Source organism: Amphiprion ocellaris, chromosome 15 (genome assembly GCF_022539595.1).
Source record: "Amphiprion ocellaris isolate individual 3 ecotype Okinawa chromosome 15, ASM2253959v1, whole genome shotgun sequence".
NCBI classification, from domain to species: Eukaryota; Metazoa; Chordata; class Actinopteri; family Pomacentridae; genus Amphiprion; species Amphiprion ocellaris.
Genome location: NC_072780.1, coordinates 11,570,646 through 11,593,953, shown reverse-complemented (window position 1 = coordinate 11,593,953; position 23,308 = coordinate 11,570,646). Strand labels below are relative to the sequence as shown.

General features: G+C 41.1%; 1 protein-coding gene across 2 annotated transcripts in view; it reads left to right on the top strand.

Annotated features, from left to right (window-relative positions):
- Positions 1 to 23,207, top strand: part of cdk6 (cyclin-dependent kinase 6) — a 37,592-nt gene extending 14,385 nt beyond the window's left edge. For both annotated transcript variants that reach the window (XM_023277478.3, XM_055018055.1), the window contains 4 exons: positions 10,678 to 10,787; positions 19,174 to 19,224; positions 19,652 to 19,787; positions 19,934 to 23,207. In XM_023277478.3, the coding sequence (XP_023133246.1) occupies positions 10,678 to 10,787; positions 19,174 to 19,224; positions 19,652 to 19,787; positions 19,934 to 20,086 (450 nt within the window). In that variant the 3' untranslated portion in view covers positions 20,087 to 23,207. The remainder of the gene's footprint in view (positions 1 to 10,677; positions 10,788 to 19,173; positions 19,225 to 19,651; positions 19,788 to 19,933) is intronic.
- The last annotated feature ends 101 nt before the right edge of the window (positions 23,208 to 23,308 follow it).

Here is a 23,308-nt window from a genome sequence, read left to right as displayed (position 1 = left end):
ACACACACACACACACTCATTTCCTTCCCCAGTTATACAGATTGGGCCACAAAAATGAGATGTGTGTGTGTGTGTGTGTGTGTGTGTGTGTGTGTGTGTGTGTGTCTGCCTGTGTGTGTCTTCGTGCATGCACGCGCTGAAGCAGAGCGCTGCAACGTGAGCACGGGATCTTTGGTTCCAGATGAATGTTCCTGTGTCTGGAATCCCCCTATCAGTCCAACACTCACACAAACACACACACACAATCTCCACTCATCCATTCATTGTTTCCTCTTGCTAATAAAAGCACACAGTCTGCACTGTATGGCAACACACATATACACAAATACACACACTGTTTAAGAGGAGCTTCCCCTTTGCCCAACAAACCAGCAGTTACTCATTTAGTCACCTAATGCCACCGTTACTGGCAGACAGATGGGCTTTAGAGAACTGCTGTTGCTTAAGCGAACAAGACGATTTTCTCACTTTCAGAGTGATTCATTTAGCACTTCTAAAATGACAAGATGGCTGGAGTGAGCATTTGCATGAAGTTGTCAAAGAGTCCCACACTCACTTTTTTTCCAGTGTGTTGCTAACTGAAAGCAGCGCTCTTGTACTTTCTGCTGATGATTTACCAGCATTGCTTGAACTTCTCTTTTTGTGATGAATTTGCTTTCTCACAAAGCAGCACATAGGGTTGTTAATATGTTATTGACAAAAATGTGTGTTTGCGTGAAAAGAAAAAAAGCGTGATGGAGTCCGTGTGCATGCATGGCTGCGTGGAACTGAAGGTCCCATCGGTATCACTCACCCATCATGTCGCACATATTCACCCTCATTGAGAGAGCGAGGAGGGAGAGGAAAAGAGAGGGAGTGAGACCACCCATTGGGCTGGTACAGGGGTCCAGATTAGGCTTCCCCTGGCAGTCCCTGGGGGACCGTTGCTTTGTTGATGGTTTTTTAATGACCCCAGTCTGGCTACAAGCTCATTGTACTGCTTTGAGTGACAGGCAGATGGGAAAAGCTGATGGGATAATCTGACATACCAGAAGAGAGTGCAGAGGGTTTTTTTTTTTCTTTCTGTCTGTCCCACTGAGATCCCATTTCTGCCAAAGCACTTTAGGGAAAACTGTTTCTCTAGAGGCTGTTTGAATTTGGAATAAATGCAACAGCATTTTTAGTGCAACCCAAGAGTCTGCAGTGATGACTACTTAACATCCAAAGACTTGTGTAAATTTGGGCAGATTCATAACAACCAGGGTTAAAATGTGTTTACCAATGTTTACATTCACCTGAAGAAAATGTAATCAACAGTGTATTCACAGTGTTAAAGCAATGCAACTTTATTAGTTTCTGCTCCCTTTGGATTAATGCAGTATCAATATGCAAATAATAAGAGAAAAGAATTATCAATAAATTGACTTTTGCTTATCTTTATTGTGTAATGTGTGTCCATTGCAGGGTTTCCAACTTTCAGCTACCAGCTGGAGTGAAATTCTGAGGAGGTGGCAGGAGGGTAACTGGATGGGCAGAGGTTATGACTATAAAACGTATATGAATTACTTTCTAATGGTAATCTGATTTATAAGTTATTTGGGTGAACTGGCCTTTTAAAATAGGCCAACAAAAGAGATTTTGCAGTGTATTTGAGATGGGGAAATTTCACCCAAGGTCCTGTAACATCATAATACCCCCCAAAACAATATCCTACATGTTGAAAATTCACATGTAATGACAATTTATAGAACTGCAGTAACTTAAAGCATCAAAAATTGTATATTCATTTTTACTTGGCTCTTTGTTGCCATTTTTTGGTACTTTGGTATCCGCCAACAAATGGGAAACACGACAACACCAAAGGTCGTACTGACAACGCTGCACTAATGCAGCTTGATGAACCTGGAATATCTCTCAGTATTCGTCATCAAACCTAAAGGCACACTTCATATGTAAATTTCAAAGTTTCTTCTCCTGTATATTAATGAATATTTAACTAATTTAGAGTTCAACCAATCCTTGTAAGTAAGTGTGATGTCATCCATAGCAAAGCAGTGAACTCTGCCTTTTCAGTTAGAAAAGGACATCTCAGTTCCTCAGTAAAAGTTGTGAAAACGTCTTGAGAAGGAAGCCAGCTTGGTTTAGGAGGGCTGCTAGTGGTAAAGATAAAATCATTTGTGAATACAGCCCCTGATCTAGAAGTGACAGAGGATTAGAGGTGAGGCGAGATGTTGTTTTTAAAAGATAACCTCCAGTAACCTGACCATGGGGGTCTTTCCAGTTCCGCCACTGCCACATGGACAACCATTGTAATACAGGGCTGACTGGACGGTCCCATGAAACCCATTAAATTACAATCCCAAGCATGTCATGCGCATGTTGTTACCTGTTAAATTGGATTTGGAAAACTCAAATGGAATGCTTTCTGTTGGCATTTGTTGTCAAACTCCAGTGTTTTTCTAGTTTGAACTGAAAATAAACTGAGGGTTTTCCATAATTTACAGGAGATGATGAGATAAGCTTATTAGTGGCAAAAGAGTTTTTGTCTTGGCTTTGAGCTTATCTTAAGTTTGTTATTGAGTGACACAATAGCCAAGGTGAATTTTATGACTCTTCAAGCAGGAACCTTTTAAGTCTTGATTCGATCAAATGACCCGTTTATAATCACTATTATCATTAGCATTATTTGAGAAATACTTTAAAAGACAATCTGCATGGCCACTGTCACGGTTTCCTGTAAACTCTGCTACTGGTGTCAGCAGGGGAGTGAAATTGTTACCTGATCAAAGGTATTTTCCCAACTCTTCCCCCTAGTTCTCTCTTCTTGCAGCCCTCCCACTGCTCTTACCAGAATAAGACACCCATATCTCAGACGACATTAAACAAATTGAAACCAGATTTCCTGCCCACTCTCAAACAGCAGTCGGGCTTTTACAATACAAGACTTTCAAGAGCAGTCAGTCTGGATTTGCATTTTCACTCTGATAATATTTCTCATTTTTGCACATTTGTTTGTGTATGAAAATCAGTTAGAATCAGTTGGCGTAGGTTAGGGGAAAGTGTAGATTGATGTGTTGTCACCCGTGGCAACCTCTCAAGATAGTGATCATGCAAATAAGATGTCTTACTATGTGCAGGCATCTGTAATACATTGTCACTTGTAATGAGTGCAGAGGCATAGGCTGACGAAACTGAAATTACTCAGTGATGACAAAGGACGAACTGAACAGGCATGTCTGTGAATTTTCTGTGTTTGCCAGACAATGTGTTTCTACTCTGGACCGACAGAAAGAAAGGCAGCAGCAGCGAGAGGGAGAGGGGGAAAAACCCTTGCACTGCACGCAGGAGAGCACGTGCAGCGCACTCTGGGAATGTTTAGATATCTCCTCAAACGGCTCCACACGGGAAAAAAAGGAAAAGTCATCCTCTATGCTTTGACTGCAGCCGGCTGGAGCAAAGGGGCTGGCCCCAGTTTGACATAAGCAAACACGCACACAGTTCACACACATACATGACCAGGGTTATACTCCACATACACACACACACACACACACACACACACACTGCAGATGATCACAGCGCTATGAATGTTTGTACACACACATGCACATCCTCACATGCACAGTGCAGGTCTTATTTGACTTTTTTCCTGTGTGGACCCCTGTTAATGTGTCCAACATTAACACACACACACACACACACGCATGCATGCACACACAGTCCTCTGCAATTTTCTCCACCGTATTAATTATTGCCGATATCTTGGCAATGCTCCAGGTGGGGAAAAGGAGGTCATGAGTGGTGTGTGTTCATTGCATGTGCACACGCAGTCACCTGGATATTAAAGCCTGGTCTGTACCAGCAACGGCGCGAGGAATAGGAAGAGAAAAAAAGAGAAAAAGTTACAGCATATATCAGGAATTTTCCAGCTAATGATGTGCGGATGTGGTAGCACTGGGGAGAGAGAGCCACTGACTGTGCTGTCTTTGTTTCATTCGCTGAGGGCCCCGTGCTGCATTCCTGTACGCTGTGCATACTTTGGCAACAGTTGCAGTGCCCCTTTTTTTTCTGTTTTACTGTATACAGTTTGTGTGCCGCTCTTTCACTTTTCTTTCTAGCCCCGTGTTCTGTGTCTCCCTCCCACAGCCACAGTCTCAGTCTACCTTTCCTCCTCATCTCTCTTTTAAATCTTCTCTCCTTTCTTGTTTCCTTTCTTGGCCTGAGGCAGCGCCATTGTTGGGACTGTAAATTGTCCTTTTTGCAGAACAAGAGAAAGAAAGAGGGAAAGTGAGGGAGGAGTGAAATAATGGTGTTTACAGCATGGCTGACTGCTGGAGCTTCGAATGGGGCCTCTCTGGAGACACAACATCACAGCCTCAGTTCCACTGTTCTCTTAGTGCATAGTTTTATGCTTATTATTATAACATCCACTAGGCTTCTCCCATATGTGGCCTGGCTATACACTCTGAAGGCTTTATCTGTTTTCCTCTGAGATCCAGTTAGGAAGACTTTAATTTGCAGCACACTGTGTTCAGGAATGTAATCAAATTCAAGTTTAAGCCTCAAAGCATCAAGCCATTCAGCTGTTTACCTGAAAGAATTCACTGCACTGCACTTAAATCCACTTTGTTTGGTAATTGTTGAAAGTTAAAACTTCCAATCATGCTCTTTTCAATTACAGCAGTTATTTTGCCTCTGGTGCATTTAAAGCACTTGTCTGAGTGTGCATGTGTGTGGAAAGGGTATGTGTCTGTGTGCAGTGGTGCTCTTTCATCCTGTGCTTCCTCAGTGAGAGGGAATGTAAACATGGGCCTCGAGCCAAGCTCCATCAACCCCAGTGCCTCCGGCGCTGCAGCCTCAAGCCCCAGCCTCAGTCATCGTCATGGCATCAGGTCACTCAGAAGGTCCCCCTCAGAATATCACACAGATCGACAGGAAAACGTCATCATAGTCTAAGAGACTGGGATAAGGAATAAAGAATGTGATTCCCATCAGCTCCAATTTGCCCATAACCCAACGGATAATTCTTGTTTATTACAACTTAGGTCTTCTTTAGTTAGGCTTTTTCTTGGCTATTATAACTTTATACAGAGCAAAATCTGAGACTATAGTGACATTGCCAGCTGACAAGCTTAGCTTGGCATGGACACTCAGAAATGTGGGAAATTGCTATTGTAGCATTCTCCAATGTTTGTAAAGTTCTGGACCTGCACAACATTAAAGAGTAGTTTTGGAATATTGTTCTGAAAGATCTGCTTCATCTCAGCTATATTCTTGGTGTGAATGGCTCTCTTGAGGTCATTCCACAGCATCTCTTTTTACTTGAAGTCTGGATGTCTCCAGCTACATTCTGTAGCACATTTGCTTCTGTTTTGGGTTAATGTCATACTATATTACCCAGCTTCTATGGAACATCAACTGCCAGACAGCTACACTGGCAATATAGTGGAAGATAGCTTGATAAAGTTGGGAATGTTAATGGCATGCTGTCTAGTCACAGAGTTGTGTGTTTCTTTATAATGTAATTCAGATGAAGCAAGAAACCAATGCTGCTGCATTCCCAGATCTGAGCAATCTGGTAAATACATTGTCTAGTCACTGGTGGCCTCATCTGTTAAAATTATTGCAATGAACAAACATATCCTTTAAAGATCAAACGGATGCTGCAGATAACTTGGATGCATTTGCAGATACACACGTCAACACATAAAAACCCTTGGCTCTGAAGCACATTTATCTAGGCAAAAGCAGGTGCTCTGAAAGTCACGTGCAAGTACTCACACATAACACAAACCAAACGCCCCCGCACTCACATGCGTGCACCCTTTTGTCATACTGTACATGCACAGTGTACTGGTAGCACAGATCCGGATGTTGCAAGGCGGACAGACTTGGAGGTCTGGGCTTGGAGGTCTGGAGGTCCTCTGGGGCAGGAGAAGCCATTTCCTCTCTGATGGGGAGCAGGGAGTAGAGAGCAGCAGTGAGGGCTGAGGAGGATGGTGGTGGTGAGGGGGAGGATGCTCTCAGCAGAAAGGAATTCCCAGAATGTTGTCCTTTAATCTGAAGTCAGCCTCACACACTCTCTCTGTCTCTCGGTCTAACTCCCTCTTTTTTTTTTCTCATTTGGCTTTATCTGACCTCCTCTGTTACCATGCGGAAGGGAAGACGGGTGTAGGATAGACGCAGATTGAAAATGCAAAGCAGCTGACCTGAGAGCAAAACACTGTATTGCACAGTTTAAGGCTGACTCACTTTCTCTGTCTCTAGCTTCCCAGCATACTGTATGTGCGAGTCTGTATCTGTGTTTTCATGCAGCCTGTAAAGAGGAGGGAGAGCAGGAGTGGGTAATGAAGGGATATGTGAAGCAGAACAGAGAATGAGAAGGGTGAGAAAGAGAGACTCAGGAAGAAGGAATGCAAACGTGGTCGGAAGAAGAGGAGGGGAAAGGACACAAAAAAGGAACATTACAATCGGGGAATGTCCTTCATTTACCAACAGATGTGTTGTTATAATCATCTCTGTGAAAACGGTTATTAAGTTTTGTTTAGGCCATGACTCGGAGCATGTACCTTTCTGAAAGGATAATAGTTGGGAGATATTTAGTGTAACATATTTTGTATTTTATGGAGTGTGTGAAACTATGTGTGTGATCTAAATCCATTCATGGATATTATAGGCTCTCCAACTGTTAAGTGTTGGCTTTACTGCATTTCAGGCATATGTGTTTTACAGACTTAGGGGCTTACAGAAACAGTCGGAGAAAGAGAGGCATTTTATAGAGAAGGAACAAGAGATTGCTGGTGTGAGAGGGAGGAGGCAGGGAGAAAAGTGGCAAAAGGATTGCTGGGTTGAAAGCAGAACTTATAATAGACTGTTTGGAAATTAAAATCACCAAGCTAAAGCTGTAAATTTGATGTATGGGATGAGCTATTTGAGAAAGAGACCGTTAATAATTTGAGACTATTAGGCATTAAATAATCACAGCATACTTTATATTTTTGGTGCATGAATTGGACCTTGTTTGAGCCATACTGTTGGCCTGGAGGACATATTCCTTTATTGCAGTGAATTTTTGATTTTGAGCCAATGGTGCATACATGTGCTGCTGCTCTAAGTACCACTTAATGCAACAAATGTACATTAAACTGCAGCTGAAAGTATGTCTATAATTATACATTTATAGCCATTTATTATAAACTTGTCGTGAGCAGGAGAAAATGGTCATTGTCCCAGACAGAGTACAGAAGTTGGAAAGTTTTGGTGTTGGTCTTTTCAGGATATATATTAACAGAAAAGTGAAAATATAGAATAAAGGTAGGTTTATCCTGCAGCATCGATACAGAATGAAAGGCCACCTTGCCATAGATGCACAGCTACAAAAACACTATGCTACAGTGCAAGTAGTCAGGATGTAATTTCAGACTTTAATGCATCTATCTTCCGGTGTGTCTGCGAGTGCATGCATGTGTTATGTATATGCCTTATTCTGCAGTTGTGGCCGGGTTTTCGAATAACTGCACTGCACTGAGGCGGATATACCCTGAGCTGTAGGTCTGTGGTTCTTCCTAGAAGGCTGTGTGTGTGTGTGTGTGTGTGCGTGTGTGTTCTTATGAGCTCTGCAACTCGGCAAGGCGACAAATCCATGCAACAGACTGAAGTCATATGCATATGAGCCTGCAGCTGCAAGCGTTACAGAAACATGTTGATTGGGCCATTTGTCAGTTATGCATTCATCCACATTTTAAAGCTACAAGCTGTATTTAAACGTTTGCCGGCTATGGCATTGCCATGTCTTGGTAGAGAGAAAATGGAGATGTGGTATCAGGCCAAAGACTTGCACACAACTTGGTTAAAGTGAAAAAAAAGTTTCAAAAATTCCTACAAAAAAGAGGCAATGCAGTCTTGAGTTTCCTCTGTTTAAAAACATAATTGGCAGCATGTAGCCTGGCTATATGGGCAACTGTGCAACTTTCATTCATGGTTTTCTTTGAGGTTTCACTGTTCTGAAATTCTTCAATGACCTTACCAGTCAGTCTATTTATTCTCAGCACATAATGTCCCATTTCTGGTCACGTGTCTCATCTGGCGCATCTCAGCCAACTAGCCTCAACTTCCGCTCTAGTTCTACTGCAGCAGGAAGCAGAGATGAGAAAGTATCACACATCTGCAAAAAGCAGCCCCCGGCTCTATTAATAGTGTCATTCAGTTTAGTGGAAAAAATGTGACCATACTTTTTATTCCTCTTATCAGTCTTCTGTTGAATGCCTCACTTTTCAGCTTGGGGTTATGTTTCATCAGTTTACCTCATATGTAAGACTTTCTCTTGGGTCGCATTTGAATAAAATCCGTTTTGCATGGAATTTCTATCCCATTGCCAGTGGGGTAATAAAACATCGCCCTGCAACTTGGTAATTGAAAGATTATCCTTTTAGCTATTAGGTCTGTATGGTGGTTTCATTGTAGCACTGTAAAAAAAAGGCAATGTCTGTGTGATTAATCATCTTGGGACCATGAATGTCTACCATACAAGATTTTATAGCAATCTTTAGTTTTAGAGATATTTTAGTCTGCAACAAGGTGAAGGATAAAAAGATTGGCATTGCCATTTATAGAGCTATGCTGCAACTGTGGTTTAGAGACACAAGTTGTTTTTCCTAGATTGTTTAAACTTTTTATGGAACCACCAAGTGAAAAAGTAAAGTATTGGGATAAAAGTCACAAGTTGTTTCAGTGGAAGCAAAGCTAGAGTATACAATGTATTTTAGAAGTTTTTGTCACTGTATTTGTGAACGGTCTCTTTACACCATGACAGCTATCAGTACATTAAGTGCTCTGAAAATAAAATAAAATAAAATAGTCTGTTATTTCTGCCAGTCATTGCATTCAGTCCACATGAGACAAGTGGATGGTCTACCTCCTTGTCTAACTATGCACCTGTCTACCATTGCATGTCACAAGAGTCTTCCATAAGGCCAGGCAGACTGATTGCTAGAGTTAGCAAGCATGTAACATGAGACTGAATTTCATAGTTGCAACTAAATCTACAACAAACACACCAGATGATCACATTTATTGGTATTTGTGAATATTTATGTGTTCTTTACGTCTCTGTATTGCACTGCATTTCTGAGGAAGTGTCCGTTCATATTTATTTAGATATCTATCTGTAATTAGTCTATATTGGTTTTTAACTGGATGTTTCGCATATGTGCTGTGTGCCTACTTGCATGTGGTCACTCGACATCAGATAGTTTTAAATGTCCCATATGATCTATTATGTTTTACACAAAATTTCAGACTTTATAACCACAGTGTTGCCTGACAAACTCACGTTACATATGAGTTAAAAACTATGGCTCTGCTGTGAATTCCGCAATATCCATATTAAATGATCGCCCAGAGAAAGAGTCCATTTACAGTGATAAGAATGAACCATCTTTGCAGTATTTTTAGCTGAAAAATCGAAGGACAGATTTCGAGGACGTGAGACTTTCGTTAATTTACTGAGAAGGGGAAGAGTGGGACCTTTAATGCACCACACTTTAATCCCCATTAACGTTCTCTCTGGTTGCTCCAAATTATTTAAATATTTAGCTTGTTCCTGCTGTTTCTCCACTCTCGTGTATGCTAGCTTTAAATTTTGTCTACAGAGCTGACAGATCAGACCAATGCTTGACTGCTGACTCAAAGTAACTTCTCAGGGGACACATGAGCACATAGACAAGAACTTAATTCGCTTTTTCATAGTTAATATTTGGTTATCTACGTGTTTTGAAGATCATTAGTCTCATATTACCCATTTTAGCATATTTAAACATGTGGACAGCATCTAAAAAAGTTAGTCTTGTTACTTCATATTCATGCAGAATCCACACCAATCAAGCCAATAAAGGCATCTCGGTCATGCTGCAGTCTTTTGGCTTACAAACACTCGCCTCAGACTCTAAGATTCCGATAAGCACACTGCAGTGCCTGAAGGGGGAACTGCAGCCAAAAGCTGTTGGAAAAATCTGGAGGTTAGGAAAGCACCTGGAACCAGTCCACTCTCTTACTAGGGGTCACTGAGTTTTGTCTGGAGGCTTTCCCTACTGTAGCTGTTAACAATGCTGCTGCTTTCCTGCAGGCTATGGCTACACACACACTCTCAGAGGTCCCAATAGAGTTACAGGGACTAATTTGGAAACCATGCTTAATGTGAAGTGGCACAAAATGGCTGCCGCTGTACCTCAGGTGGGTGTAGGGTTGTTTGACGAAACACAGGAAGTGCTTTTTAAATTTTGTTTTGGCAGAAAAAAAGGGTGGGGTGGTTGATACCAGTTAAGGTCGCCCTGTTATCACTTCACATACGTCATTTGCCATGTTTGATCCAGTGAAATATGCTGTGTATTACTGTAGTATCAGTTGCAGTCTGTACAAACAAACGTATACTATAAGCAGTATTGTGTGTCACTGGTAGATTGCTGTGGAAAGACTGTGTGATGTGGGTACACCAAAATGGCATCAGGGAGACTTGTCCTGCCAGATATGATTTCATGTCTTACGTAAGCCCAAGATGGGGGAAGAGAAGAATTATCCCTGTGTGTGAGAATGTGTGCCCGAGCCCCCCTACTTGGTGACATTTACCTAGTGCTGCTGGCAAGTGTCTTTCTATGCACTTTAAAAAAAATAAATGTTTTTTTATGTATGTGTGTGTTGTAGGTGGTGACACTGTGGTACAGAGCTCCAGAAGTGCTGCTGCAGTCCAGTTACGCTACACCGGTGGACCTGTGGAGTGTCGGCTGCATCTTTGCTGAGATGTTCAGGAGAAGGTGAGATCTGCAGGGAACTAAAGAAATCACGAGGGAGGGCTAGAGATCCTACATCACTATCTCTAAGCATTCTTATCCAACAACACCCCTGCATGCTCTCAAGGACCATTTAACATTTTTCGTGACAACTGAAGATGTTGTTCTGGCCTTCTTTTCTCAAAGGAACACACAACATGAACCAAACTGAATGTAGATTATTGGCCATTTTTTTGAGAAGTTTGCAGGTGGGGAAAGGGGATGTCTGATAATAATGTCATCTGAAAATGGCATCACAGTATGATCTTCCTGTTCTATGTATATTCCACTCAGCTTTAGAATAATTGCCTGCAGCAGAGGCAAAACAAAGATGTCAATTAAAGTGTGATTTAGACAACAGCCATGTCAAAATGGGTACTGTAGCCTGGGGCTGTCTGTTATTAGTCCATTGATCTTAATACCAGCTGCTGGGTTTGAATACATTGAAAATAATCTTTAGAAATGTAGCCAACACAGTCAGACATGTGACAAGCATCAGTGCCAACACAGACAGCAATAAACTTTTGTGACTGGGTCTTCTGTATAATTGTCTAATGCCGTCTTGACGTTGACGTTTTCTAACCCTTGTTTACCACTGCTCTAGACTATCTTTGTACATCTTCAGGACAAGCCCTTTTCAGCAAACGTTAAGCTCATCACATGCTTCATAATAACTTATCAAAAGAGTGTAGACTCTGAGATTGAAGCTGTTGTTTTAAGAACCTAGATGAACTTGTCAGAGTTAACTGGCATGCATCACTTTTGATCAAATTTGTGCAAAGCTGTTCTTGATATAAACCCATCTTGAACTCCAGTCTGATTCTGTACAGTCAGTTGCCTTCTCTGCAGGCAAAGCTAAAAACAATCATTCCCCCTGCACATGATCATGCTATGATTCAGAGGATGTAGGGAGAGGACAGGATCTGCAGATAGAAAGTGTAACCAAAACTCAACATTACTATCTCTTGGTAATAATACACTAATAAAAAAATATAATTGGTTTTATTTTCCGTTTATGCCAGTAGATCCTCCTCAACCCTCACACTGGACCTATTAATGACACCATTTTGAAACTGTGAGAGTGTTTTATGATAAATACAAATGCCCCATTGACTTTGCTTGAACACTGCCTGTCCCAGCCTAAAAATGGCAGACAAAGCTCCAATAAGGATCTTCACCAATCTAAATGAGCTCAACGTTGAAATTGAAAATGCTTGTGTTTCCCATATCCTTCAATATGGAAGATTTAGTCTACGAATAGATTGATAAGTAGGTTATAGTATGACCTTAATCTTTACCAACTAAACCACACCAGATCGTTGCTATAACATCAATGCGGTCATATCTTATTATTATTGAATTCTCTGAACTTCTCTATTGCTATTTGAGCTACTGCTGTACTCTGTAAACTCATCAATGTGTTACTAATGCTGAACCTTCAGTGAAAGTTGTGATGGATTTCTGTCCTGAGTCGATTCAAGTCTTCTGTCATGTCTCTTACTTACAAACTCAAACATTGTTTTCGATCTCAGACTTCAGTTCTAATCTTTATGATGATACTGAAGCAACGTTTTTGGAGCTCTGTTTAAGGTGGGCTTACAACTTCATGGCTGCTTTTGTGCCCCATGTTGTCCTCATCTGTCATTTTTGATTCCATTGAAGTGGCTCTTCTTACCTTGGTGTTTTTTCAAGAAGTTACAGCGTTTCTGGTTGAGGATACTTACCAGTATGGCACTGGTGTCACTGGTCAAGATAATGTATGAATTATAGTTTGACTTGGCTTTGAGTTCAGCGCTGCAGATAATGGTGTCTTTTACTAATGGGATTACCACATTTATTGTTAAAACAACCGATGATGATCAGTGACCTATAGGGATGTACATATACTGTATACACGCATTCACATGCTCACATCCTTGTGACTAGGTTTGCTTTCGGATCACTAAAGGCCATTTCGTGTCTCGTTTCCCATAATACTGAACCAAAGTGTTTTGTTGTGGAGAGATGTTAAAGATCTAAATCATCTTCACTTGTTCTTTTCTTGTAGTTGTTGCCCACTTTGTTTTTATTGGTTTAAAAGCCTTTTGTACCCCAATGTTGGTGTCATGATGGATGCCACAAGATTTCCACAAAGAGGAAAATGTTCTATTACTCTATATTATTTATTTACTTTTTCCTTACTTTTTGACATATGTTTCACAGAAAAATTAACTACCATCATAAATATTTTTGGAGTTTCTTTAAGTAGTCATCTTTGCCACAAATGACACCTGTCAGATGCCTTGTGAGCAGTCAGCAATCACATTTCAGTTGGCTTATCAAACCATTACAGTTACACAGGCTGTCTGCTGTGGTTGCAGCATGCAAGTCAAGACTCTACTTCTTGGTATAGGTGTTTGTCAGTTTGTGGTCTAACGAACTTAGCACACTGGAGAGCCAAGCTAATAACGGACCCTTTTTCTAAAAAAAAAAAAAAAAAAAAAAAAAGGATCAACTGCCTGTTTGTGGAAGGAATAAAGACCTCGGCGTAAGAAAATGTTTTATCGATGTGTCATTAAGATGCCATTAATCTCATGTGCCATTTTATGTTTAAAAATGTGTCTTACAGTCGACCTTAACTTGAGGTCGAGCTAGTCTGTTACTGCGTATGCCACAGTAGATAAGAACAGTCTGTGTGAGGTAGGGCTGAGTGCCAGAAGGAGCAGCCCTGCTTCCTTCCCCAACCGTCCTCACACCCCAGCATGCACAACCACACAACAACCCCCGCGCTACACGTGGGACTCAGTGGAAATGTATAGGCTCTAGTGGCGAAGTGTGACATCGGGATAAGAAGTAGTCGTGTGGTGTATAGTGACAAACAAATGAGCGGAGCACAATAATGAATCCAAATTCTTCCACACAGGCCAGAAAGGGGGTCACTGGATGGTTTTATGGATATAGAAACTGTTTCACATATATTGACCTTTATTTAACACCTAATGGGGCGTTTCTATTTTGTATTTTGTTAGATCACTGTATCTTTTACACAGATGTTTCTATAATGCACTGAGGCTGTTCTGGTGTTGCACTACGATGAGCTATGTTAACTTTTCTTTCACGCACCTGTATGTATAGTTCATCTGGACAGTACATTTGTCCACACAGTCCAGCTAATAATGTAAAAATTACATCGTGTTAATTAATTCGTTGTGTCTTTTTTTTATTGCACATTTTGCTCACTATAAATGCGTCAAACAGCAGACTCTCAAACGTCGTTTTTCATATTCATTCCCTTCATAGTCAGGGATGTAAGTGTGATATCAAGACAACACGCATACACTGTAAACTGTCCAGTATTGTTGAATCTGTCTTCAGTAAGTAGTTTTTTTGGCCTTTTGTGGCTTTATTAGATAGGTTACTCAAAAGGCAGACAGGAAAGTAGGGAGAAGAATGGAGGAAGACCTGAGAACCAAGGCCGCTGCATCTTTTATGCATCTTTTCAACCAGTTGAACTACATGGGTGCCCTTCATTATGTCTTTTTAACCCTTTGATGCGCAGCGTGGGTCAGGAGATACCTATTTTCCATTGGATTTGGATCACTTTTGAACCATGTCGTACATCAAAGGGTTAAACATGCGAACTGCACGTGTTGCACATGGGTTCAACCTTCAATGGAGGACAGGATCTGCTTTGATATTCTAAGTCTCCTGCTTTTAGATCGAGACCATGGATAATCCATTACTGTCACATGTAACTCCGTTGTGTTTAAAAGAAAACATACTTATGCTCTCATTTACCACCCAATATGTTTAGTATTTTGGCACTTCTGCTATAGGTTTATCAGCATTTGAAGAAGTGTCAGAACTTAACTTCAGAGGTGTTAGTAGTGGCTTCACTAAATCTTTCTTGCTATCCACCACTTCTCTACTTTGTTCAGTTTTATTTTCCTTCTGGACCTTTGGATGGAACTGAACCCCAAAACCCACCATGGCATGTTATTTTTTTTTTTTAGATCTGCAAAACCACATTAGTTGTGAGGGACAGAAATGCTAAAAACGTGTCACATTTATGGAGAAGGAAATTGCTTGGAGTTCAGAGGGTTAAAGCTGAGACAATGAGCTGATAAATCAATCATATTTGTTGTAATCACTTAGTTTTTTGCTCTCTCCAAGCAATATAGCCTGTCATACTCTCATTCCAGCTTCTCAGTTGTGATAATTTGCTGCTTTTCTTTGCCTTGCATGATTCTAAACTGAATACCTTCAATTGACCTAATAAAAAATGATTGTAATTTGATAGCCTTATCTTGAGCTTTAGGAAATACCGATGTGCATTTTTCACAATTTTCTCTTGACTGTTGAAGAAATTTGACTCTTAGTCCTTCGAGGTTTTCTGTAGTGGGGTGTTTATTGGTATTCAGGCATGTGGTGGGCTTACCAACACAGAGCATGAGTCTGTGAAGGTAGGCCGCCCCAGAGCATTCTGAGAGTACCCTTTTTATAGGGATGTCAGAAGGTGGGTCAGAGGGTAGGGAGAGGGCCGTATGTAAATACAAGGATGAATAGTGGTTAATTTGCGTATGGTTGCTAATCAGTAACAGAGGGTAAGACAAGAAGAACAAAGACCAATTCAATCAAAGGATCTGGCAAACAGTTGCAAATGACAAAGGTATGACAACAAAACGTAAGAGGAGGGGTCTGACAGATAGTAACAAGTAACAAAGATAAAAGAATTGCGGATAACCGTGGAAAATGGAATGAAGGGGGTGACACTAGTAGCAAAAGATGTGCTATTTTCTTCATCAAGACTAAACGATTGATTAGTCAAGGAAAGAATGCATTGATAATGAAAGTAATCATAAGGTGGAGCACTACTTTGTAAACTCATGATGTATGATATGCCAGGAAAACTGTTGACGTGTAGTTTGCAAAGTGGTGTGGTTGTACGTGTGGCCAGGTATAAAAGATGCACTTGGTCATGTCCTTCCATATTTGCAGAACTGTGTTGGATCGCAACAAAGTATTCATTCACATTAGATAAATTTTACAAGTAAAATTTGGATCAAGTGTTTTAGCGTTGATGTAGTCACAGTCACATTTGCACATAGCGCTTCAGTCAAACCTTTGGTTCATTGGATTGAATGGCACTTGGTTGTACAGTTCTGTTTTGTGTCATGTCTCTGGTAATGTCAAGTTAAAAGTATTTTATGCTATTTACACCACCTACAATACACATAAGGACATATTGACTGGCACAATGTCAAATGTGGATTAAGAATTTCAACCCACAAGCAATAAATAATAACATATATATACATTGTGTGCACCAGAGGCTTGTCCTAGTCTTACATAGTGTTCCTTTTAAAGCAGGCTCAGTCTGAATCTGTTGGCAGTCCTGTCCTGAGTGTGTGTGTATTGTCTAGGTTAAGGTACTTCTCTCACCCTGACACAATAAGCTGTAAAAAGCTTTGGTGTGTATACAGTGTGTGTTTTCACAATCTGGCACCTGTCCAATTTTGCCTTAAGGTGGAAGGCGAGGCAGGGCCCTTTGATGGCCGTGAACAGAACATACACATAATCTTTGTGTCCCTCTCTCTCTCCCCGTCTCTCTCTCTCTCTCTCTCTCTCACTGCAGGTGATTAAAATGGCTTTTTAAAAGGCCACCTGTCAGAGATTAAAGGGCACCTGGGAGAAGCAGTGAAAGAAAGCTAAATACTGATTGCTGGAGAGGGCAGAACAAGAGAAGATGAGAAAACATAGTTTATTAGATTGCGGCACTGTTGAATTTAAGATTATAATCGTTGACAGCTTGGGAACAACAAACCAAATGTCCCCGTTCATGGTTTGATCACCTTTCAGAATAGCTAGTTCCAGGGAACAATGAATGCATCAGCTAGAAACTGCTGCTCAATTAGTCACTCCATGTGGCATGTTGTCAAATGAGAAGAGTTGCTCTGTGAGTTTGTGTTATGCTTTTATAAATTGATTATCCTCAGAAGATACTGCATTTGACTTAGAATTACATTTTCTCATGTTCTATTGACTGCATATCATTTTGAAAGTAAGATATTAGTTACAGCCCTATGTTAAAACCTCAGCGAGCAGCAACAACTCCAATTCACCTCGTCGCCTGTAGCACAAATAAGTACCAAACATTTCCTTTATGACTCATGGAACTCCAAAAGTTTCCCCCGATAGCACTGGCTTCTTCACTTTCATTATCAAACATGCTGCTGTAAAAAATAAAAGCACCTTTTTGAATGGCTACATAGTGTAACGAGAATAGTTGTCAGAGGAATTTGAGCAAAGATCATGCAAGTCTGCATCTGCATGGCTCTGATGGTGTCGGAGTGAGTCATGCTTCAAGTGAATAGAGGAGAGAGAGTCTGCTTGTTGACATTCCTCCTATCGAAAAGGTTGAACGTGGTGCGTTAATGGGTCTGGGAGAGGCCCCACATAGTTGTTGACTTTCTCACACTTTGGAACTCAATTGATAAATCCTCAACAGCATGGCACCCTTGCATGCAGATGTGTTTTAAACAAGCTCCCACGCTTGTGTGTACTCGCACAAACCGGGATGTCCATGCAGAGGAAGCCACAGTTAAACACACACTCCATTTCTCTCCAATTCCCACTCAGACAGTTTGACTCTCTCACGTGCAAACATGCGCACACACAGGCACATTCCAGAGGTTGTCTCAGTGGAATGTGGGACAGAGCCGTGCTGGCATTAAAGGAAGCGTGAGTCAGCTGCCTGTCCCAACCCAGCCTCAGTCCCTTCACTGCCACCTCTTGTGTTTGTGCATACGTGTGTGCACGTGCAAATCTCACAGTGGGATGCAATCCCAATGCGCGTGTGCGCAATTGTGCACCCACACTTGGACTCACACTGTCGACTGTGTGTGCATGCCAGTGGCTGGCCCGCTGTGAATCCAGTTATCCCCTTCCAACAAACCAACAAACCACTCCAGGTTTAAAAATGGACCTCTTGGAATTATCAGCCCTGCTTGTTTTGGCATGATGACTTTGCTGTAGGTGATTTTCGTTTGCAACAGTCAGAAACTGGTTTGGTCTGATCTTAAATGGCTTTTAAAGCTCAGCACAGTAATTTACCCTGAAAGACCTGCTAATGTGGTGTGGTCCTGTTCCCAAGTAAGATGCTTAAAGCAGTGGTGCAAGAGGAAAGAAACACTGAGACATCCTTTAGTTAAGGATACCACTTCTGAATACTGAAACCAACTATTATCGTAATTCCACTTCCGAACTGAAGCATGTGACATACAGTTTGCTGTCACTGTAAAAAATGTGCAAAACAACCTTGTGTGACTAATATCCCAGTGTCTGACTGTAGGAAAGTGTGGGTGTTGAACTATGTGAAGCTTCCTGCAAGTTGGAAAACACAGAGAGCACATGGTGACTAGCCAGCCTCTGTTGACTTCAGCTAAGTGGGGTGCACTTGAACTGCATCGAGTCCTGGATAGAGAGTGCAGACACACATGCATAGGAGCACGCTTGTGAAAATATCCTGCATTACATTGATATCTGCTGGTGACTAACCATCTTAAACATGTAGAGCATAACAAAAATAAAGTATTTTCCTTTTCTGAACCTTGCGCATTCGCACTGTAATGTTTGGATTGAGACATTTAGAAATGTTATTAAGCCCTTTAGTGTGGCAAGAAAATCTTCTCTGTGACAACACCTCCTCACTTCCTTTCAGAGGAACCTGAGCAGGAAAGTGTAGTTCTCATACCCTTTTCTCTGTTAGAATAATCCAGCTTCTCTTTCTCATGCCTTTTCCTCCCAGTTTCCCCCATACTTTGACACTCAGAGGGAGCAAAAGCACATGAGGGATGAACAGGCTTTTTCTGTCCCACGCGGCAACCGGCAGACTTATGCTGATGATGACTACTGGAATTTGTGCGGGTGCCATGGCAGGCATCGCCGCCCACGGGCATCCAAAGACGGCCCAAAGCCACAGGAACCACCAGCAGCCATGCTGCCGCTCTCCTCCCTCCTTTCATCCCTGCTCCCTCCTCTCTTCAGTAGCACTACCAATACTGCCCCACAATCCTGACTATATGAGATGAGGCTGCGAGTGTGTGGCTGCTTCAAACGTTCACATCAGAGTCACACATTCCTCTTTGCCTTGAGCCAGAAGCGTATATATTAGGACTGTTCATCCACATGTGCCATGGGAAAGAGAGCATTAAAGCTTATGTCTGAAGCAGGCTAGTAAGAATAGTTCATTCTTTACACTTTAAACCAAGGCGTGTTTGAACCTTTTCCATGTCTGCGTGGCTTTTGTGCAGCACACAGTATGAACAAACTGATGAACATATGTTTAAGCATTAGCAGTCAAAATAAACTGGTTTTAATTTCTCTTTCCTAGACCGCTATTTCGAGGAAACTCAGATGTTGATCAGCTGGGAAAGATTTTTGAGTAAGTATTGATAATTACTTTTTTCTGTTACCTCTGGGACCCTGCATTTTATATTTTATTGAGAAGGAATGAAAAAAAATGGTATGCAGACATAAAACTGTTCATGAAAATCAGTGAAAGTCACTTGAATCAAAATTTGCTAAGTCCAGTGTGCGACTACTTGCCATTTTTCTTCACTGAACTTATTACCTGGCATCCTGCATAAATACAGGGAAGGATATGCTCACTACTACTTCTCTGCGATTAATGCAAAACCTCACAGAACAGGTTGTACTGTTGTTATAAGGTGTTTATCATAAGCATTTCTGCCATGCCTACCGGTCTTTAGCAAGCTGGGGATAATTTTAGCAAAGATTTAAACTGGAAAGGTAGTAAATGCTGTTGATTGCTGATGGTGAAGGTAGTGATGGCTGTTATCCTTCCACAGTGTTGTTGGGGTACCTTCAGCAGAAGACTGGCCCCAGGAAGTGGCCCTACCGCAGAGTGCCTTCACACCCCGGCCCCCGAAACCAATAGAAGACTTGGTTCCAGACATGGATGAGCAGGGACGGGCCTTATTAATGGTGGGAAACACAAAACATTCTCCAAACTAATCCAAATGAATCGTGCAGTAGTTGCTTTCAGTGACCTCCTTATTTTTCCCCAACATAAACATTTAGCCGTATATTAATTGACTATCTATTTTATCATCTTTTTTTTGTCTCTGCAGCAATTCCTCGCCTTTAACCCCTCCAGGAGAATATCGGCCTTCGCTGCGCTGAGTCACCCCTACTTTCAGAGTGTGGACAGCCACAGCAGAAGTGTGTACGCGGCCCAACCCATTCCCAGCAACAAGCCCACTATGGAGGAGAGGACTGCCTGATGGTCCTCCTTCAATTTTAATCATCCATAGTGTCCACAAAAAGTATTCTCTGTACTCCACCTTGGTGTTTCTCATGTCTTACTGTGTTAAAACAAACCATTTTAAGGTTTTTGACACTGATCAGTCAGCAAAGATTGCAATTTCCAGATGAAGACTAATCAAGTGAAAGTGTAGAAGGCAAAATAAGTGATTACAGAAGTATTCACCTCCTCAAGAAATATTTAGTAGACGCACCTTAAAGCCTTGAGTTTACGTGGATAAATCTGTCAAGCTCATGACACGACTGACCAAAAGTTTTCATATTCTGCCTTAAATTCTTGATTATGTCAAGAACTGGATTGTGATTTGACCACTTGAATGTTCCTCCGAAAACAGTCCAGTGCAGCTTTATGGTTTGCAGGTAGTTTCCCTGCTTCTCCTCATAGTAGCAAAAATTCCTCCAGGATTTTTCTGTATTTTGCTGCATTGATTTCACCCCCTATCCTCACAAATCCTCAAAGTCACCACGGCATGATGCTACCAACCCCCAGCTTTGCAAAGTGTTTAGTTTGTTGATAAAAAGCTTGAATTTGGTGACATACCGCCAGAGTCTTGTTTCACTTCTTCCACATGCCTCTTAGCAAATGCACGCTAACATGTGATGAGACTTTTCAACAGTGGCTTTCTTTTCGCTAGTTGGCCGTAGTTGTAGTAATGTACCCAGGCAGCAGCTGCCCAGTGTCAGTTTTTGCCACCTGTTGGGGTCTGCAAATGTAAGTACATTTAACTTAAAAAAAAAAATCACATCTTGATCACTGCTACCAACTGCATCAGTGATAAACTGTAAGCTGACAGTTAAGTCCATTCGCTTTTCTCTTTGACATGACTTCTATCAATAATCAGTGTCAAAAAGCTTAATTAATGTTGGTTTCTCATTGTACATGAAACAAAGCATGAAACAGACACAGGGAGGGGGAATACTTTTTGTAGTCAGCGTACAAAGCTCCAGGACGTACTCCTAAGGAGAGAGTGACGATTGTGTCAAGAACGTCAGGGCTCTCACCCCATGAACCATGCACAAAAGCTGTCCTCCTTCCATGAACAGATGGATTGTAATTGCTGCTTTTAGGTTGTGAAATGTTGATAATTGACTGTGTGTAACAATGCAAAGGGACTTGCATCTCAGATTGACTGCTAGTAGCGGGCGGGCGGACTGTTGAGGCCATGAAGCTGAAGCCTCTTTATGACCAGTGTTTAGCCTTGCAAGAGTCCCCTTGGCTGGGGGACTGGACTGTACAGGAGCCCAGATGGACAGCATGGATTCACCTGCCTTTATGCTTAACTGTGAGAGTGCACAGTAAGAAGATAAACAGTTAAAGCACACTCACAGACACATACACAACATTTAGTGTGTCCACTGCCGCTGACATAAGCACGCTCATGTACCTATGTACTCATTCAAACATTATTAGGCATCACAAGCCAGCCACTCACTGCCATGTCGTTAGCATTCCAGTTTTACCTATAATATTGCTGCCACCTTGTGGATGTCTGGAGTAACTGCAGACCAGTAGCGGGATTCTAATGGTTTCTGCACTCTTCTTCAAGGACTCATCATAATGGGCTGATATCGGTGCTGAGACAATGATGAAAGAACTTAGAAATGTTCCTGCCACTTGTGGTGTTTAAGACTTTTTATGACTTTTAGTCTGCCATCACAGGCTTTTATCATTATGAAAACCAATTAATATTTGCTATCCAAATGATACAGCAATGCACAGGTTTGCAATAGGTGGAGAAAGTCCACCAGCACTATTCAACATGAAAACATTTGGCATAGTATTGTCACCAATATTCTGTATTTAATTTTAATTTTATTGACAAGTCTTATGCTTGTTACTTGATCTTTTTTTTTTTTTTTAAGATGCTGGGGCATACAATATTCTTACACCAGTTACACCAACTCGTTAGATGATTAGGGAGTTTGTGTAAGAATAGTTTGACAATGTAAGGAATGTAAAAAGGAGAGGCATTGGTACTGTACAGTATGTTGTGCTAGCTGTAAAGTACAAGCTGTAATGATAGAAAACTTTCGATACGTGCATTGTCAGCACATAGATATGTCGTAAAAATGGATAGACGTAGAGTAACGAGGGTAAGTGGAATGTTGTATGGCGAGAGTATTTTGTTCTTTGAAAATGTTGGGCGGGTTCTGTGGGTGCTTATTGGATTTCCTTTACCTTGGATTGCGAGTGACTACAAATTTTATAGTAGTTTTGATAATGAAATAATGCACAAATATTTTGTGCACAGTTTTTGCTTTATTTTCCATTCATGTGCTGTTGTATTCCAGTTCAGTTTTTACCAGCAAGAAAAAAAGCAAGTTATGCAGAGTTGTATTTTTCTATGTGTGTAGTAGTTCTTGCAGAACAGTAACATTTTAACACTGGTTTATGTTTTCTTAACAGGTAGTGCTGTTAGCACACACACAGACACATTCTCTGACTTTCTCAGGTTCTTGTTATGGACGTCCGAACCTCTTGGGCACAGTTTGCACATTTCTGGGCTACTAAACGACCACATTACAACCCCTTCAGGTTTTCTTTCAAGCTGTTTCATGATCATGTCTTTGATCATAGTCTACTGTCATTCCTATTTATCAAATATATGTTACTGTAGTCATTACTGTCTGAAGATAACTGCCTGTATAAACTGTTTTTGCCAGCAACTTCTAACTGCTAGATGTCAAACACGACAGAAATACATGTGTAATTGTCTGCTTAACTAAAAACACTGTGTGAATTTTCTGTTTGATAACAACTCATATCTGGTGTAAGTCATGCGTACAATGCAATGGAAAGCTACAAATACATTACACATAGAGGTTTACACTTAAAATAATGACTGCTTTAGTCTCATTACAGTTAATGCAATTACTGTATGCTTTTCTTAACCAGTTTGCAATGCATTTCAATCTCATAAGAACTGAAGTCCACTGTTGAACTTTTAGCAGTTTCACTGTTTTGAAACCAGCATAGCTTGATCCATCATATCACTTCAACTGGCATTATACTTATGTATTAATGCATTGGTGTCTTATTATTGTGTTGCACCAGCTGAATAAAAAGCAGCTTTTTATGAATGTTGTTTTGGAATTTTTTACGAATGGAACTGACAAATTCTGTATCATACCAACACAAAAATGCAATTTTACAAACGTGTTTTTATGTCGCTACATTTCTA